Source organism: Erinaceus europaeus, chromosome 3 (genome assembly GCF_950295315.1).
Source record: "Erinaceus europaeus chromosome 3, mEriEur2.1, whole genome shotgun sequence".
Lineage (NCBI taxonomy): Eukaryota > Metazoa > Chordata > Mammalia > Eulipotyphla > Erinaceidae > Erinaceus > Erinaceus europaeus.
In genome coordinates, this window is record NC_080164.1 from 16,214,829 (window position 1) to 16,232,023 (window position 17,195).

General features: G+C 46.9%; 1 protein-coding gene across 2 annotated transcripts in view; it reads right to left on the bottom strand.

The window, feature by feature from the left end:
- KIF3C (kinesin family member 3C) overlaps nt 1-17,195 on the bottom strand; it is a 65,022-nt gene that overhangs the window by 21,147 nt on the left and 26,680 nt on the right. For both annotated transcript variants that reach the window (XM_060186690.1, XM_060186691.1), the window contains exons 2-5: nt 6,953-7,054; nt 4,898-5,020; nt 1,576-1,694; nt 1,152-1,268 (exon numbers count right to left, since the gene is read on the bottom strand). In XM_060186690.1, the coding sequence (XP_060042673.1) occupies nt 1,152-1,268; nt 1,576-1,694; nt 4,898-5,020; nt 6,953-7,054 (461 nt within the window). The remainder of the gene's footprint in view (nt 1-1,151; nt 1,269-1,575; nt 1,695-4,897; nt 5,021-6,952; nt 7,055-17,195) is intronic.

A 17,195-nucleotide genomic window follows, 5' to 3' on the forward strand; every position in this document is an offset into this window, starting at 1 on the left:
AAAAGACTCCTGCCTGAGGCTCTGAGCTCCCAGGTTCAATCCCCAGCACCACCATAAGCCAGAGCTGAGTAGTGCTCTGGTTAAAAAAAAAGGAGAGGTGACAGAGAGAGAAAGAGAAAGACTCTAAAGCAACACTCTTTATCCTGCACCAATTTCCCATGTGGCAGTGGGGCTTGAACCCAAGGCTCCACACTTGGTAACCCAGAGCCCCCCATGGGATACTTTCTGCAGCACAAGTCACTGAGACACTTCAGTTTTGTCTGAATGTCCCTCCTTCTTGGAGACTGCTGCATTCAGTCCTGTGACTTACAGCCTCTTATCAGCCCAGCCCCCTCCTGTCCCAGGTAGCCACAAACCTGTCTCAGGCCAGGAGAGTGCACACTTTACTGGACATGACAGCTCAGGCCCCAGCACAGATGCGACTGTCTCTGTCTCTCTCTCTCCTATTCTGTCTCTTCCTATAAAAAAAAAAAATCGGGAGTCGGGCGGTAGCGCAGCAGGTTAAGCGCAGATGGTGCAAAGCGCAAGGACCGGCCTAAGGATCCCGGTTCGAGCCCCTGGCTCCCCACCTGCAGGGGAGTCGCTTCACAAGTAGTGAAGCAGGTCTGCAGGTGTCTGTCTTTCTCTCCCCCTCTGTCTGCCCCTCCTCTCTCCATTTCTCTCTGTCCTGTCCAACAATGACGACATCAACAACAACAACAACAACTACAATAATGAGAAAACAACAAGGACGACATAAAGGAAGGAATAAATAAATAAATAAATATTTTTTAAAAATCTAGGGGGTTGAGCGTTGGTGCACCTGGTTGAGTACATACTGTAGTGTGTATTAAAAGTGTGCCAGGACCCGGCCGGGTTCAAGCCCCTGGTCCCCACCTGTAGTGGGGAAACAACTTCAGTGGTGAGAGTATAGCAGGTATCCCTTTCTCTCCCTATCTCCCCTTCCCTTTCAACTTCTGTCTCTATCCAAAATAAATTAAAAACAAAACAAAACCTTCTGGAAGGGGTGGAGCTGAGCAGCTGTAAAGACCCAGCAGAGCTCAAGTGTACCAAGATAATGAAAAACAAAAAACAAGCCAATAAAACAACACACTCCTTAACTCTGTCCGCCCTTACTCGCCGCCCAGGCCCAGGCCCCTGGCCACACTCACACTCCGGCTGCCACGAGAGGCTGAAACTTCCACTGCTCCTCGTCACAGTCCAGGAAGAGCCGGTTCATGATCTTGTTCTTCTCCTCTGGGGGGATGAAATTCTCGATGATCAGGTACCTGCAGAGGCGGGGGGACAGGGCATGTGTGAAGGTGGGAGGGCTGGGAGCAGGAAGACAGGAAGCCACGGGTGGGGTCAAGGACTTGTGGGGAGGCCTCTGGAGGAGTCCCAGAGCTTGTAAACCATGACTTCTGATGCAGGGAATGGAGAGGCAGGGCTCTTGGGGTGACACCTGGGGCCAGGTGAGCACACAGTTTGGAGGGGGGGGGGTCTGCCACAAAGAGGGAGGGGGAAGCTCCCACACCTGGGACTCCCCCTCCTCCCTCACAGTTGGACCTCCAGGTAGGTGAGTGCCCGGGGGCCTACTTGAGCTTGAGTTCCCGGGTCTGCTCATTCTGCGCCTCCTCCAGGTCCTGCCGCACACGGATGTACTCGTCGTGCTGGTCCTGGATCTCTGCCTTCACCGCCTGCAGCTTGGCATAGAGCTGCGAGGGGACAGTGTAGCTCAGAGGTAGCTGCAGGCCCGGGGCCCCAGCTCAGACCGGGAGGTTGGCCTAGCCCGCCAAGAGTCACACGGTCTGGGCCCTCCCATGCTAGGGACAGTCACCTGCTTGGTCTCAGCACTACAGAATATTTGATCCTCGAGAGACCTGGGGTCCAGCACCCACCTTACAGACAGGAGGAAAGTCAGGAGCGAACTTGCTCAAGGTCACACAGGGCATTCAGAGGAGCCAGAAGTGGGACCTCCAGCCTGGGGCCTGGCCTGTTTGGGGGCCCACGGCTTAGGGAGGAGAGAGGCCAGAGTCAGGGACTCTCCCAGGTTGTGTGGCAGCCTTAGACATGGCTCAGCTGGTACAGGGCCTGTCTTATATGTAAGGCCCTGGGTTCAGCCTCTGGTACTGCATAAAACGATGGAGCGGTGCTCTGGTCTCTGTCTGAGGATTAAGCGCACGTGGCGCAAAGCGCAAGGACCAGCCTAAGGATCCTGGTTTGAGCCCCCGGCTCCCCACCTGCAGGGAAGTCGCTTCATAGGCAGTGAAGCAGGTTTTCAGGTGTCTATCTCTTCCACCCTACCCCTGTCTTCCCCGCCTCTCTCAATTTCTCTGTGTTCTAACAACAATAACAACTACAACAACAACAAAAAGGGCAACAAAAGGGAAAATAAATAAATTTAAAAATAAATTCTAAAAAATGTTTAAAAAGGGGGGAGAGAAGGGGCCAGGCGGTGGTGCATCTGGTTAAGTACATACATTACAGTGTGCAAGGACCTGGGTTCAAGTCCCTATCCCCACCTGCAGGGGGAAAACTTCCCAAGTGGTGAAACAGGGCTACAGGTGTCTCTCTGTCTCTCTCCCTCTCCCTCCCCCTCTTGATTTCTCTCTGTCTCTATTCACTAATAAATAAACAAAAATCTTTTGAGGCCAGGTGGCGGCACACCTGGCTGAACACACATCTTATAAAACACAAGGACCTGGGTTGGAGTCCCCTAGTCTCCACCTGCAGGGGGAAAGCTTTGTGAGCGGTGAAGCAGGGCTGCAGGTGTCTCTCCTCTCCCTTTCTACCACCTCCTTCCCTCTTGACTTCTGGCTGTCTCTATCCAATAAATATAGAGAATACAATTATTTTTTATTATTTTTTTTTGAAGTACTACTCTTTTTTATTTTATTTATATTTATTTTCCCTTTTGTTGCCCTTGTTTTAGTTTTTATTGTTGTTGTTATTGATGTCATTGTTGTTAGGATGGAGAGAAGTGGAGAGAGGAGGGGAAGACAGGGGGGAGAGAAAGACAGACACCTGCAGACCTGTTTCACCGCTTGTGAAGAGACTCCCCTGCAGGTGGGGAGCCGGGGGCTCGAACCAGGATCTTTACACCAGTCCTTGTCCTTTGTGCCACATGCACTTAACCCACTGCGCTACTGCCCAATTCCCCAAAGATAGTTTTTTTAAAAAAGGGGGGGAGAGAGACAGAGAAAGGAAAAGTCATCACAGCACTACCCCACCACCTGTGAAGCCCTGCGGGTGCTGTGGTGCTCTCGTGTGGTCCCAGGGTCTTGAACTTGGCAATGCCAGGGCTTTACCCTGAAAGCAAGCTCCCAGCCCCTGGTCTCACTTGTTAAACCAGTCATCCAGGGGCCAGGAGACAGATTACCTGGTAGAGCATACGCCTGTGCACAAAGCCCTGTGTTCAAACCACAGCACCACACGGGAGCACCAAGAGTGGTGACAGGGGGCTGCATGGATGCTGGAGCAGTGCTGTGGTGTTTCTTCTCTCTCTCTCTCTCTCTGTCTGTCTGTCTCTCTCTCTAATAAATATATTTGGGCTGGAGAGGGGGGTTCAGTGGTGCTGTGCATGCACCAGGCCCTGGGTTCATTTCCCAGCACCACAACACACAGAACCACCGCTCCAGGTCTGTCTTATTTTTTAAAATTTTACTTTTATACATCATCTTTATTATTTTTTTATATCCCCTCAGAGGGTTTTTTGTTTGTTTTTAACCAGAGCATTGTTCAGCTCTGGTTTACGGTGGTGAGGGGGGGATTGAGCCTGGGACTTAGAGCCTGAGGCATGAGAATCTGTTTGCATAACCATTACGCTATCTACCCTCCACCCACATCTTTTTTTTAAAGTAATCTTTGTATATTTATTTTTTTGAAATATTTAATTTATTTATTCATGAGAAAGATAGGAGAGAGAAAGAACCAGATATCACTCTGGTACATGTGCCGCCGGGGATTGAACTCAGGACCTCATGTTTGAGAGTCCAGTGCTTTATCCACTGCGCCACCTCCCAGGCCACTGCACCTACATCTTTATTATTATTTTTTTTATGTTTTTTTAAAAAAATATTTATTTACAAACTTTTGTTGCCCTTGTTTTATTGTTGTTGTTATTGATGTTGTTGTTGTTGGACAGCACAGAAAGAGAGGAGGGGAAGACAGAGAGGGGGAGAGAGACACCTGCAGACCTGCTTCACCACTTGTGAAGTGACGCCCCTGCAGGTGGGGATCCGGGGGCTCTAACCGGGATCCTCAGGCTGGTCTTTGCGCTTCGCGCCACCTGCGCTTAACCCGCTGCACTACCGCCCGACTCCAATCTTTATTATTTTTTAATGAGAGAGCCCAGAGTGCGGCTCAACTCTGGCTCAGGATGGAACCTGGACCTCAGAGCCTCAGGCATGAAAACCTTTTTGCATAACTGTTATGCAGTCTCCTCAGCACTATTTTGTATTCTAACTAAATATACAAAGCTTAAAAAAAAAAAAAGTTGGGGGAGTGGAAGGGTCTCTTCATGACACCAGCAAACCTTGGGGTTCTGGAACTTGCCACTTGCTTCCTACTCCTGCTACTACTCACCTCATACCTGTCCTCCACCCATATCCTCAGCACCCCGAGTGTCCCCCAAAGCACTTTGTGCTCCCCCCTCAGGCTCCAGTCTCTTGAGTCGAGTCTCCTTGCGACAGCTGTGGCCCACTCCGGTCCTGTCCAAACCATGAGTCGCCGTGACACCAGACCCAGGAAATGGCCCAGGACAAGGACCACAACTGCAGCCAGGAAGTAATGGCATTTCCAGCCTGTCAGGCTGAGCCCGGCCCGGCAGCACAGCCTCCCCTCCACCTTCCACCCCCGCTGCCCTTCGTGTCCCTCCCCAGTGGCTCAGCAGTGATGGCGCCCCGCTGTGGCACCTCACCTTTTTGAGCTTCTTGGTCTTGACCTCCACCTCCTGCTGCAGGGACGTGTAGGTACCCCGCAGCTCCATGGTCTCCTCGTCCCGAAGCATCATCTCCTGCTGCATTTCCCGCTCTCGGCGTTTCTAGGTCAGGAGGGCACAGGGCTGGACGGGATAGCACGTGCCAGGGAGGGCCCAGGGGGGCTGGCGTGACCACCGGTGCCAGGGCCAGAAGGGGATGGCCGTGGCTCACACCCACCGCCCCACTCTCTCCTCATGGAGATCCTCAGACCTCCTTCTCTGCACACAAGGCCTGCAAAACCTGGGTCCCAAAAGGACTGGGTATCTGGCAGGGCCCTGGAGGAGGTGACCCAAGATGGGTAACTTAGGCTGGACCTGACTCCAGTGGTTAGGATGCTAACTGCCTCTGGGAAATAAATGGACAAACTCTGGGAGCTCAAACACCCTCCCACTCAGCTTGACTCTTTCAAAAGAATGAAGACATGGCAAGACAGACTCAAATTTTTATTCTTTTTTTTTATTCTTTTAAAAAATATTTATTTATTTATTTATTCCCTTTTGTTGCCCTTGTTGTAGTTATTATTGTTGTTATTGAAGTCGTCGTTAGGTAGGACAGAGAGAAATGGAGAGGGGAGAGGAAGATAGAGCAGGGGAGAGAAAGATAGACACCTGCGGACCTGCTTCACTGCTTGTGAAGCGACCACCGTGCAGGTGGGGAGCCGGGGGCTCGAACCGGGACCCTTTTGCCTGTCATTGCGCTTTGCGCCACCTGCGTTTAACCCGCTGCACTACCACCTGACTCCTTCAAATCTTTATTCTTTTTTAGTTTTTTTTTTTCAATTTACTCCCTTTTGTTGTCCTTATTGTTTTATTGTTATTGTTATTGATGTCATTGTTGTTGGATAGGACAGAGAGAAATGGAGAGAGGAGGGGAAGACAGAGAGGGGGAGAGAAAGATAAGACACTTGCAGGCCTGCTTCACAGCCTGTGAAGGGACTCCCTGCAGGTGGGGAGCCGGGGGCTCGAACCGGGATCCTTACGCCGCTGGTCCTTGCGCTTTATGCCACGTGCGCTTAACCCGCTGCGCTACCACCTGACTTCCGCAAATCTTTATGCTTAAAGCCCTAGAGCAGAAGTCCTTGGGTCTCACCTTGGCAGCCCCCAAGTCCAACTTCTGGTTTTCCAGCCCTTCTCTCCTCCTCCCTGGAGAAAAGCAGATTCCCTGCAGAGGCCTGGGAGGCCGATCTAATTCAGTACTACCTGCTCTGCCGTGGGCTCCAACTTAAATAAAGGTGCATTTGGTCCTTTCCTAAAAGCTGGTGACAGTGCTTGGTTTTCTGTGGCACCGAGCAGCAGGCACAACATGCATGGCCTCACCTTCTCCAGGCACTGCCCCACGTGGACGGGGACTCCTACCCTAAGAGCCGGCACATTGTAGGGGCATCAACCATACACAGGGCTCCCTGTGTAGATCCAGCTGGCTGGTAAGACCAGCAGACCGCAGGAGTCGGGCTATAGCACAGCAGGTTATGCGCAGGTGATGGAAAGCAAGGACCGGCTCCCCACCTGCAGGGGAGTCGCTTCACAGGCAGTGAAGCAGGTCTGCAGGTGTCTGTCTTTCTCTCCCCCTCTGTCTTCTCCCATCTCTCTCCATTTCTCTCTGTCCTATCCAACAACGACGACATCAATAATAACTACAACAATAAAACAACAAGGGCAACAGAAGGGAATAAATAAATAAATAAATAAATAAATAAATAAATAAAGACCGGCAGACCTCAGCTCTCGAGGGCTCAGTCCCTGGTTAGCAGAATGCTCACTCCTTTGTGGAAGGCCCAACCAGGTGTCTCACGGAAGCTGGCATCACAGAGCCACCAAACCCACCCTCTCAGAGGTGTATCGGGTGAGGATGGGCTCCCATTCAGGTGTTTCAGCAATGCGATTCTAGGGAGGTGGAGCTTGTGGGGGCTTTCTACCCCATGGCTCCCCGTATCTGAACTCTGGGCCATGTACCAGCCCCCCCACCCAAGGACACTGAGTCCTGGGCAGCCCTACCTGCTCGGCTATCTCCTGCCTCTTCAGTTCCAGCATCTTCTGCTGCTCGTTGGTGTGGTCCATGATGTTCCGGCCTCCGATGAGCAGCTTGCTCTCCATGGCCTGGGGACACAGTGGGAGAAGAGACATATTTCTCAGCCAGGGAGACAGCACAGCAGTGGAGCACAGGACTTGCATGCTGGAGGCCCCAATTCAATCCCCTAGCACCACCATAAATCAGAACTGAGCTGAGGAGTCCCGGCCTCTCTTTCTCTTTCAAAATGAAGGGACCTTGGGAGTCAGGCGGTAGCACAGCAGGTTAAGTGCACATGGCGCAAAGCACAAGGACCAGTGTAAGGATCCTGGTTCGAGCCACCGGCTCCCCAGCTGCAGGGGGGTCACTCCACAGGCAGTGAAGCAGGTCTGCAGGTGCCTTTCTCTCCCCCTCTCTGTCTTCCCCTCCTCTCTCCATTTCTCTCTGTCCTGTCCAATAATGGACAGAGAGACAATAATGACAGCAATAACAATAATATGAACAACAATAATAACAGCAACAATAAATAACAAGGGCAACAAAAGGGAAACACTAGCCTCCAGGAGCAGTGAATTCGTAGTGCAGGCACCAAGCCCCAGTGGAGGCAAAAAAAAAAAAAATTAAATAATAATAATAATAATAATAAAAACCTGAGAAATAACAGATAAATAGGCCTTAAAAAAGAGAGGCCTGGGAGTCTGGTGGTAGCGCAGTAGGTTAAGCGCACGTGGCGCAAAGTGCAAGGACTGGCCTAAGGATCCTGGTTTGAGACCCCGGCTCCCCACCTGCAAGGGAATCGCTTCCCGAGCGGTGAAGCAGGTCTGCAGGTGTCTGTCTATCCCTTCTCTTTTCTGTCTTCCCCTCCTCTGTCCATTTCTCTCTGTCTTATCCAACAACAACGATATCAACGACAATAATAACTACAACAATAAGAAACAAGGGCAACAAAAAGGAAATAAATAAATATTTTTAAAAAACTTTTAAAAAAGACAGAGAGCGGCCTGATCATGGCCTGACCCCAGTAGAGTGTACATGTGACTATGTACAAGGACCTGAGTTCAAGCTTCCTCTGGTTCAAGTTTCACAAACAGTAGAGCAATGTTGCAGATAATTCACTTTTTCTCCATCTGTCCCCCTCTTCTTCCTCTCTATTTCTGTCTCCACCAAAATATTGCTTAAAAAATGGCAATGGGGGGGGGGTCGAGCAGTATCGCAGCGGGTTAAGCGCACGGCGTAAGGATCCTGGTTGGAGCCCCCAGCTCCCCACCTGCAGGGGGTGAAGCAGGTCCGCAGGTGTCTATCTTTCTCCCCCCCCCCCCGTCTTCCCCTCCTCTCTCCATTTCTCTCTGTCCTATTCAACAACAACATCAACAACAATAACTATAACAACAATAAAAAGCAACAAGCTTAACAAAATGGGAAATAATAAAAAAAAATGGCAATCAGGATTGGGTATGATGCCATACAGGCACCTTGCCCCAGTGGTGACCCTGCTGGCAAGAGGGGGGAGGATACAGGTTTTTTCAAAGGGTGAGAACAACCTCAGTTAGAGGATTTTGTCCTTTCTGGTGAGATGGGTCACAAAATGTGCCCCACTGAGGACCTGCATGAGAAAGTGCCTTTCTCCTCAGTCGTTCGTTCTCTGCTGTTGGCAGGACCACTAGTGAGGCCAGGAGAGACCCTGGGTCTCCCTCACCAGCAGAGGTCAGAGGTCAGGTTCTGTGACAGGCTCCAGCCTGGGGGCAGGGGAGCTCTGACACCACCAGCAGGAAAGGGCCTAGTAGCTGAGGAGGCCGCTCAGCTGCAGGAGTAAGGAAAGGACCCAAGTTCGGCCCCCGACACCACATACGCCGGAGTGATGTCCCGGTTCCGCACTCTCTTGTTAAAGAGCTGAATCTTATAAAAAGGAAGAGAGGGCCAGGTGGTGGCACACCTGGCTGAGCGCACATGTTACAATGCGCAAGGACCTGGGTTCAAGTCCCCATCCCCACCTGCAGGGGGAAGCTTTACGAGTGGGAAAGCAGTGCTACAGGTGTCTCTCTGTCTGTCTCCCTCTGTAACACCACCTTCCCTCTCAATTTCTGCTGTCTCTATCCGATAAATAAATAAAGATAATTTTTTGTGGTCTGGGAGGTGGTGTAGTATCAGACTCTCAAGCATGAGGTTCTGAGTTCAATCCCCGGCAGCACATGTACCAGAGTGATGTCTGGCTCTTTCTCTCCTCCTATGTTTCTCATTAATAAATAAATAAAAATCTAAAAAAAAAAAAAAAAAGGAAGAAAGCCTCTCAGGAGGTGGTGCAATGGATAAGGCACTGGCCGAGGACAAAGGCACTTTGTCACCGAGGGCCAGCAGGTCCCCGAATCACATGTGCTAGAGTGATGTTCGAGTTCTCATAATAAGTGAACATTTAAATAAGAATCAAAAGACAAAGGTATTTTCTTTCTTTCTTCCTTTTTTTCTTTCTTTCTTTCCTTTTGTTGCCCTTGTTTTATTGTTGTAGTTATTATTGCCGTCGTTGTTGGATAGGATAGAGAGAAATGGAGAGAGGAGGGGAAGACAGAGAGGGGGAGAGAAAGACAGACACCTGCAGACCTGCTTCACCGCCTGTGAAGTGACTCCCCTGCAGGTGGGGAGCCGGGGGCTCAAACCGGGATCCTTATGCTGGTCCCTGGGCTTCGCGCCACATGCGCTTAACCCACTGCGCTACCACCCAACTCCCAAGACAAAGGTTCTTATCTGCAGCTCATGGAAGCAGGAAAAACCAAAAGGAGAAAACACCACAGCACCTGGGGAATAGCAGGAACCTGGCAGACTGCCTAATGGACAGGGCTAGCCCCCCTCACCTAAGGCCTGGCCACACGACCATTCAGCAGTCCCCCTCCCACCCCCCCGCAAAACACACATGTGCGAGGGGGCCTGCATACCGGCTCTTTGCTGGGTGCTGAACTAGTAAGACCTGACCATTCTCTCCCTCCTCACCGATAGGAGCTTCACACTCTCCCAGCTGAAGGAGCAGGTGGTGGGGGAGGTGGCTCAGTGATAAAGCACAGGACTGTGACACATGAGGTCCCAGGTTTGATCCCCGGAGATCAAAAGTGTGCTCCAGTTTCTCTTGCTCTAGGGACCAGGTGGTGGCACAACAGGTTAAGTGCACACATTTCAGTGCGCAAGGACCTGGGTTCAAAGCCTCTGGTCCCCACCTGCAGGGGAAAAGCTTCACGAGTGGTGAAGCAGGTCTGCAGGTGGCTGTCTCTCCCTCTATCTCCTCCCTCCTCTGTTAATTTCTCTCTGTCTCTATCCAATAAGTAAATAAAAATAAATGTTAAAAAAATTTTTAGTGTGGTCCAGGAGGTAGTACAGTGGATAAAGCATTGGACTCTCAAGCATGAGGTCGTGAGTTCAATCCCTGGCAGCACATGTACCAGAGTGATGTCTGGTTCTTTCTCTGTGTCTTCCTTTCTCTTCAATAAATAAAATATTTAAAAATATATTTAGTTTGTCTCACAATAAAATGCTTTAAAAATTACAGGAGACCCCACCTGCAGTGGGTGGGTGGGTGGGGGTCTTCATGAGCAGTGATGCAGGTTTTCAGGTGTCTCTCTCCCTATCGCCTCCTTCCTTCTCAACTTCTCTCTGTCCTATCCAGTGAAATAGAAAGAAAAAAAGAAAAAGGAAATAACTAACTTCTGGGAGTGGGATTCATAGTGCTGGCACCGAGCCCCAGCAATACCTTGGTGGCAAAAACAAAACATGGGGTTTGGTGGCAGTTAACCTGGTTGAGGGCACCCGTTACAGTGCTCAAGGACCCATGTTCAAGCGCTGGTCCCCGCCTACAGGGAATGCTTCATGACTAATGAGGCGGCACTACAGGTATCTTCCTCTCTCCCTCGTTATCTCCCCCCTCCCGTCTCAATTTATCTCTTTCTCTATCCAAAATACATTTTGTAAAAATAGGGGAGATAACACAGTAGTTACACAGGGGATCTGTCTATAAGAGGCTCCAGGTTCATTCCCAGGTACCATAAATAACCAGAGCTGAACTCTATAGAGAAAGGAAAGGAGGGAGGGAGAGAGGGAGTAAAACAAGCAATAGCAAGAGAAGTAATAGTGGCAGGAGACAGTGCAGCAGTAGAGCACAGGACTAGCATGCATGCAGTCTCAGGGTTTGAGAAGTAATAGTGGCAGGAGACAGTGCAGCAGTAGAGCACAGGACTAGCATGCATGCAGTCTCAGGCTCAAACCCAGCACCACAGATACCAAGGGTGCTCTGGCTCCCTCTCTCTCCTAAGTAAATTAATGTTTTGTTTTGTTTTTTAAAATAGCAATGCGAGATTCTCCTCTCCTCTCCTCTCCTCTCCTCTCCTCTCCTCTCCTCTCCTCTCCTCTCCTCTCCTCTCCTCTCCCGGATCAACTAGGAATACCAAAGGAGACCACCCGGACCGAAACAAGACAGGACTAGAATGACCACAGGAACCCAGTAAATCACCCGTGAGTACAAACACGCGTGGCTGGTGACAGAGAGGAGAGAGGGGCCTAAGGAGAGATTAAGTGACTGCTAACAGTTCGACAGTTTGTCAGTGGAGACACCACCTCCAGTCTGCTCCACAACAAGGGGACAGCTGAAGGGAGGAAAGGACTCCTCAGAGACTCACCAAGTGCAACTCTGAGTCTCCATTGCTACTACCCTCAGAATCTGGAGCAGCAACAGGGAGGGACACCAGGGTACAGAGATCTAACCGGGAAACTCAGGAGAAGACCTATACCTCCTTGGCATAGCTGAGGGGCTGTGAAAGTCTCTTTGCATAACCACTGGATTATCTCTGCCACACCCTGCTTTATCTCTTGGTCAGGAGTCAGTGATTAAGCTAAGAAGCCTATTGATAGTTTAAAAGCCCTCAGGCACCCATAGCCTACAGGGAAGAAAAAAAAGGCTTTTACACCACTGAGCTCCAACTCAGGGATTGAAAAAAAACTGTTAACTTCCACCACAGTAAACCCTTTAATTAAATTACTTAGACACAAGTCAATCCAAGCAATAGTGATCAATAATTTGAAAAGTACTGATAAAGGGAACTCATAACATAATATATAAAATGGTTAAAACAACAAGAAAAAATATTGGAGACTCGAACCAGGACAAGAGTCCAGTTAAAAGTCCTCCAGAGGGTGAAGCACAAAACAACGAGTTCAACATCCAAACATTAGCTAAGGAAATAATAACAGGAGTGAGTAAAGAATTTGAAAAAATTGTAATCAGAAATGCAGGAACAACAAATGAGAATATGGAAGAAAATTCTAATAATCTCATGGTTATTAGAGAGCTGAAAGCTGAAATCTCTGAGCTAAGAAGGCAACTAGCTGAACAAGCTAAAACAGTATCAGAGCAGGGCAACAAAATAGATGAACTCCAGAAAGCAGTAGAGGGCAGAGAGAATAGAATCTATGAGGCTGAAGACAGAATTAGCAAGATTGAGGATGAATTAGAGACAACTAAAAAAGAAGTAAGAGATCTCAAAAAGAGATTAAGAGATGCTGAAAACAACAACAGAGTCCTATGGGATGACTTCAAAAGAAACAATATACGCATTATTGGCTTACCAGAGGAAGAAAGAGAAGGAGAGGAAGAAAGCATTCTCCAGGCCATAATAGCTGAAAATTTCTCTAGTCTAGACAACACCAAAGACATAAAGATTCAAGAAGCCCAGAGGGTCCCAAACAGAATTAACCCAGACCTAAAGACACCAAGACATGTCATACTTAGAATGGAAAGGAATAAGGATAAAGAAAGGATCCTCAAGGCTGCAAGAGAAAAACAAAAAGTCACCTACAAAGGAAAACCCATAAGATTAGCAGCAGACTTCTCCATACAAACACTACAGGCCAGAAGAGAATGGCAAGATATCTATCAAGTGCTCAATGAGAAAGGCTTTCAGCCAAGAATACTATATCCTGCTAGAATGTCATTCAGACTAGATGGAAGCATCAAAACCTTCTCAGACAAGCAACAGTTGAAGGAAGCAACCATCACCAAGCCTGCCCTGAAAGAAGTTCTGAAAGGTCTCCTATAAACAACCAGACCACCACAAATAGGACATATAGCAAAACACTCTAAAACTCTACAAGAATGGCGTTAAAATATCTTCAATCTTTGATATCAATAAATGTCAATGGCCTAAATTCACCTATTAAAAGACACAGAGTAGGAAGATGGATCAGAAAACACAACCCAACAATATGTTGTCTACAGGAAACTCACTCTCAAGGATAGACCATATGTTAGGCCACAAAGACAGCATCAACCTATTCAAGAGCACTGAAATCATCCCAAGCATCTTCTCAGACCACAGTGGAATGAAACTAACACTTAACAATCAACAAAAGATTAGTAACAGTGCCAAAATGTGGAAGCTCAACAGTACACTTCTTAACAACTTCTGGGTCAAAGAGGAAATCAAGGAAGAAATCAAAATGTTTCGAGAGTTCAATGAAAATGAAGACACAAACTATCAAAATATTTGGGACACAGCTAAAGCAGTCCTAAGAGGGAAGTTCATAGCTATACAAGCACACATTAGGAAACAAGAAAAGGCACAAATAAACAGCCTGATTGCACATCTCAAAGACCTAGAAGAAGAACAACAAAGGAATCCTAAAGCAACCAGAAGGACAGAAATTACTAAAGTTAGGGCAGAAATAAATAACATTGAGAATAGGAAAACCATACAAAAGATCAATGAAAGTAACTGTTGGTTCTTCGAAAGAGTAAACAAAATCGACAAACCTTTAGCCAGACTCACAAAACAAAAAAGGGAGAAGACCCAAATAAATCGGATAGTAAATGAAAGAGGAGAAATCACAACAGACACTGCAGAAATTCAACATATCATGCGAGGCTTCTATGAACAACTATATGCCACCAAACTAGAGAACCTGGAAGAAATGAATGATTTCCTAGATACCTACCAACTTCCAAAACTAAGTAAAGAGGAAGTGGACAACATGAACAGGCCCATCACAGTTAATGAAATTGAAACAGTTATCAAAAATCTTCCCAAAAATAAAAGTCCTGGACCAGATGGTTTTACAAATGAATTCTACAAAACCTTCAAAGAAGAACTAATACCTCTACTTTTAAAAGTCTTCCAGAAGATTGAAGACACTGGAATACTCCCTGCCAGCTTCTATGAAGCCAACATCACCCTGATACCAAAAGCAGACAGGGACACAACCAAAAAAGAAAACTACAGACCAATATCTCTGATGAACATAGATGCGAAAATATTGAACAAAATTCTAGCCAACCGGATACAACAGTATATCAAAAAGATTGTTCATCATGACCAAGTGGAGTTTATCCCAGGCATGCAAGGTTGGTTTAATATACGTAAGTCAATCAATGTGATCCACCACATCAACAAAAGCAAGACCAAAAACCACATGGTCATATCAATAGATGCAGAGAAAGCCTTTGACAAAATACAACATCCCTTTATGATCAAAACACTACAAAAAAAGGGAATAGATGGAAAATTCCTCAAGATAGTGGAGTCTATATATAGCAAACCTACAGCCAACATCATACTCAATGGTGAAAAACTGGAAGCATTTCCACTCAAATCAGGTACTAGACAGGGCTGCCCACTATCACCATTACTATTCAACATAGTGTTGGAAGTTCTTGCCATAGCAATCAGGCAGGATCAAGGAATTCAAGGGATACAGATTGGAAGAGAAGAAGTCAAACTCTCCTTATTTGCAGATGACATGATAGTATACACAGAAAAACCTAAGGAATCCAGCAAGAAGCTTTTGGAAATCATCAGGCAATACAGTAAGGTGTCAGGCTATAAAATTAACATTCAAAAGTCAGTGGCATTCCTCTATGCAAACACTAAGTTAGAAGAAATTGAAATCCAGAAATCAGTTCCTTTTTCTATAGCAACAAAAACTATAAAATATCTAGGAGTAAACCTAACCAAAGAAGTGAAAGACTTGTATACTGAAAATTATGAGTCACTACTCAAAGAAATTGAAAAAGACACAAAGAAGTGGAAAGATATTCCATGTTCATGGGTTGGAAGAATTAACATCATCAAAATGAATATATTACCCAGAGCCATCTACAAATTTAATGCTATCCCCATCAAGATCCCAAGCACATTTTTTAGGAGAATAGAACAAATGCTACAAATGTTTATCTGGAACCAGAAAAGACCTAGAATTGCCAAAACAATGGTGAGAAAAAAGAACAGAACTGGAGGCATCACACTGCCAGATCTCAAACTGTATTATAGAGCCATTGTCATCAAAACTGCTTGGTACTGGAACATGAACAGACACACTGACCAGTGGAATAGAATTGAGAGCCCAGAAATGAGGCCCCACACGTATGGACATCTAATCTTTGACAAAGGGGCCCAGACTATTATATGGGGAAAGCAGAGTCTCTTCAACAAATGGTGTTGGAAACAATGGGTTGAAACATGCAGAAGAATGAAACTGAATCACTGTATTTCACCAAATACAAAAGTAAATTCCAAGTGGATCAAGGACTTGAATGTTAGACCAGAAACTATCAGATACTTAGAGGAAAATATAGGAAGAACTTTTTCCCGCATAAATTTTAAAGACATTTTCAATAAAACGAATCCAATTACAAGGAAGACTAAGGCAAGTATAAACCTATGGGACTACATCAAATTAAAAAGCTTCTTCACAGCAAAAGAAACCACTACCCAAATCAAGAGACCCCTCACAGAATGGGAGAAGATCTTTACATGCCATACATCAGATAAGAGTTTAATAACCAACATATATAAAGAGCTTGCCAGACTCAACAAGACAACAAATAACCCCATCCAAAAATGAGGGGAGGACTTGGACAGAATATTCACCACAGAAGAGATCCAAAAGGCCGAGAAACACATGAAAAAATGCTCCAAGTCTCTGACTGTCAGAGAAATGCAAATAAAGACAACAATGAGATATCACTTCACTCCTGTGAGAATGTCACACATCAGAAAAGGTAACAGCAGCAAATGCTGGAGAGGGTGTGGGGTCAAAGGAACCCTCCTGCACTGCTGGTGGGAATGTCAATTGGTCCAACCTCTGTGGAGAACAGTCTGGAGAACTCTCACAAGGCTAGAAATGGACCTACCCTATGACCCTGCAATTCCTCTCCTGGGGATATATCCTAAGGAACCCAACACATCCATCCAAAAAGATCTGTGTACACATATGTTCTTGGCAGCACAATTTGTAATAGCCAAAACCTGGAAGCAACCCAGGTGTCCAACAACAGATGAGTGGCTGAGCAAGTTGTGGTATATATACACAATGGAATACTACTCAGCTGTAAAAAATGGTGACTTCACCGTTTTCAGCCGATCTTGGATGGACCTTGAAAAAATCATGTTGAGTGAAATAAGTCAGAAACAGAAGGATGAATACGGGATGATCTCATTCTCAGGCCGAAGTTGAAAAACAAGATTAGAAAAGAAAACACAAGTCGAACCTGAAATGGAATTGGAGTATTACACCAAAGTAAAAGACTCTGGGGTGGGTGGGTAGGTGGGGAGAATACAGGTCCATGAAAAATGATGAATTAAATAGTGGGAGTTGTATTGTTAAATGGGAATCTGGGGAATGTTATGCATGTAAAAAAAAAAAAGTAGAAACGCAAAGCAGAAATTGACTGAGTTTGGATTATGGCACCAAAGTAAGAAAGCAGAAGTACACTAGAGTTTGCAGTGAGTACCCTCCCTAACACTTCCTCTCCACTATTCCAAGCTTTGGGTCCATGATTGCTCAACAATTTGTTTGGCTTTGTATGTTAACTCTCTTTTCAGTCACCATGTTCCAGATGCCATCAGGATGCTAGCCAGGCTTCCCTGGATTGAAGACCCCACCAATGTGTCCTGGAGCTCATCTTCCCCAGAGACCACCCTACTAGGGAAAGAGAGAGGCAGACTGGGAGTATGGACTGAGCAGTCAACGCCCATGTTCAGCAGGGAAGCAATTACGGAAGCCAGACCTTCTACCTTCTGCAACACACAATGACCCTGGGTCCATGCTCCCAGAGGGATAGAGAATGGGAAAGCTACTGGGGAGGGGGTGGGATATGGAGATTTGGCCGTGGGAATTGTGTGGAGTTGTACCCCTCCTACCCTATGGTTTTGTTAATAAATCCTTTCTTAAATAAAAAAATTTAAAAAAAATCTGTAATGA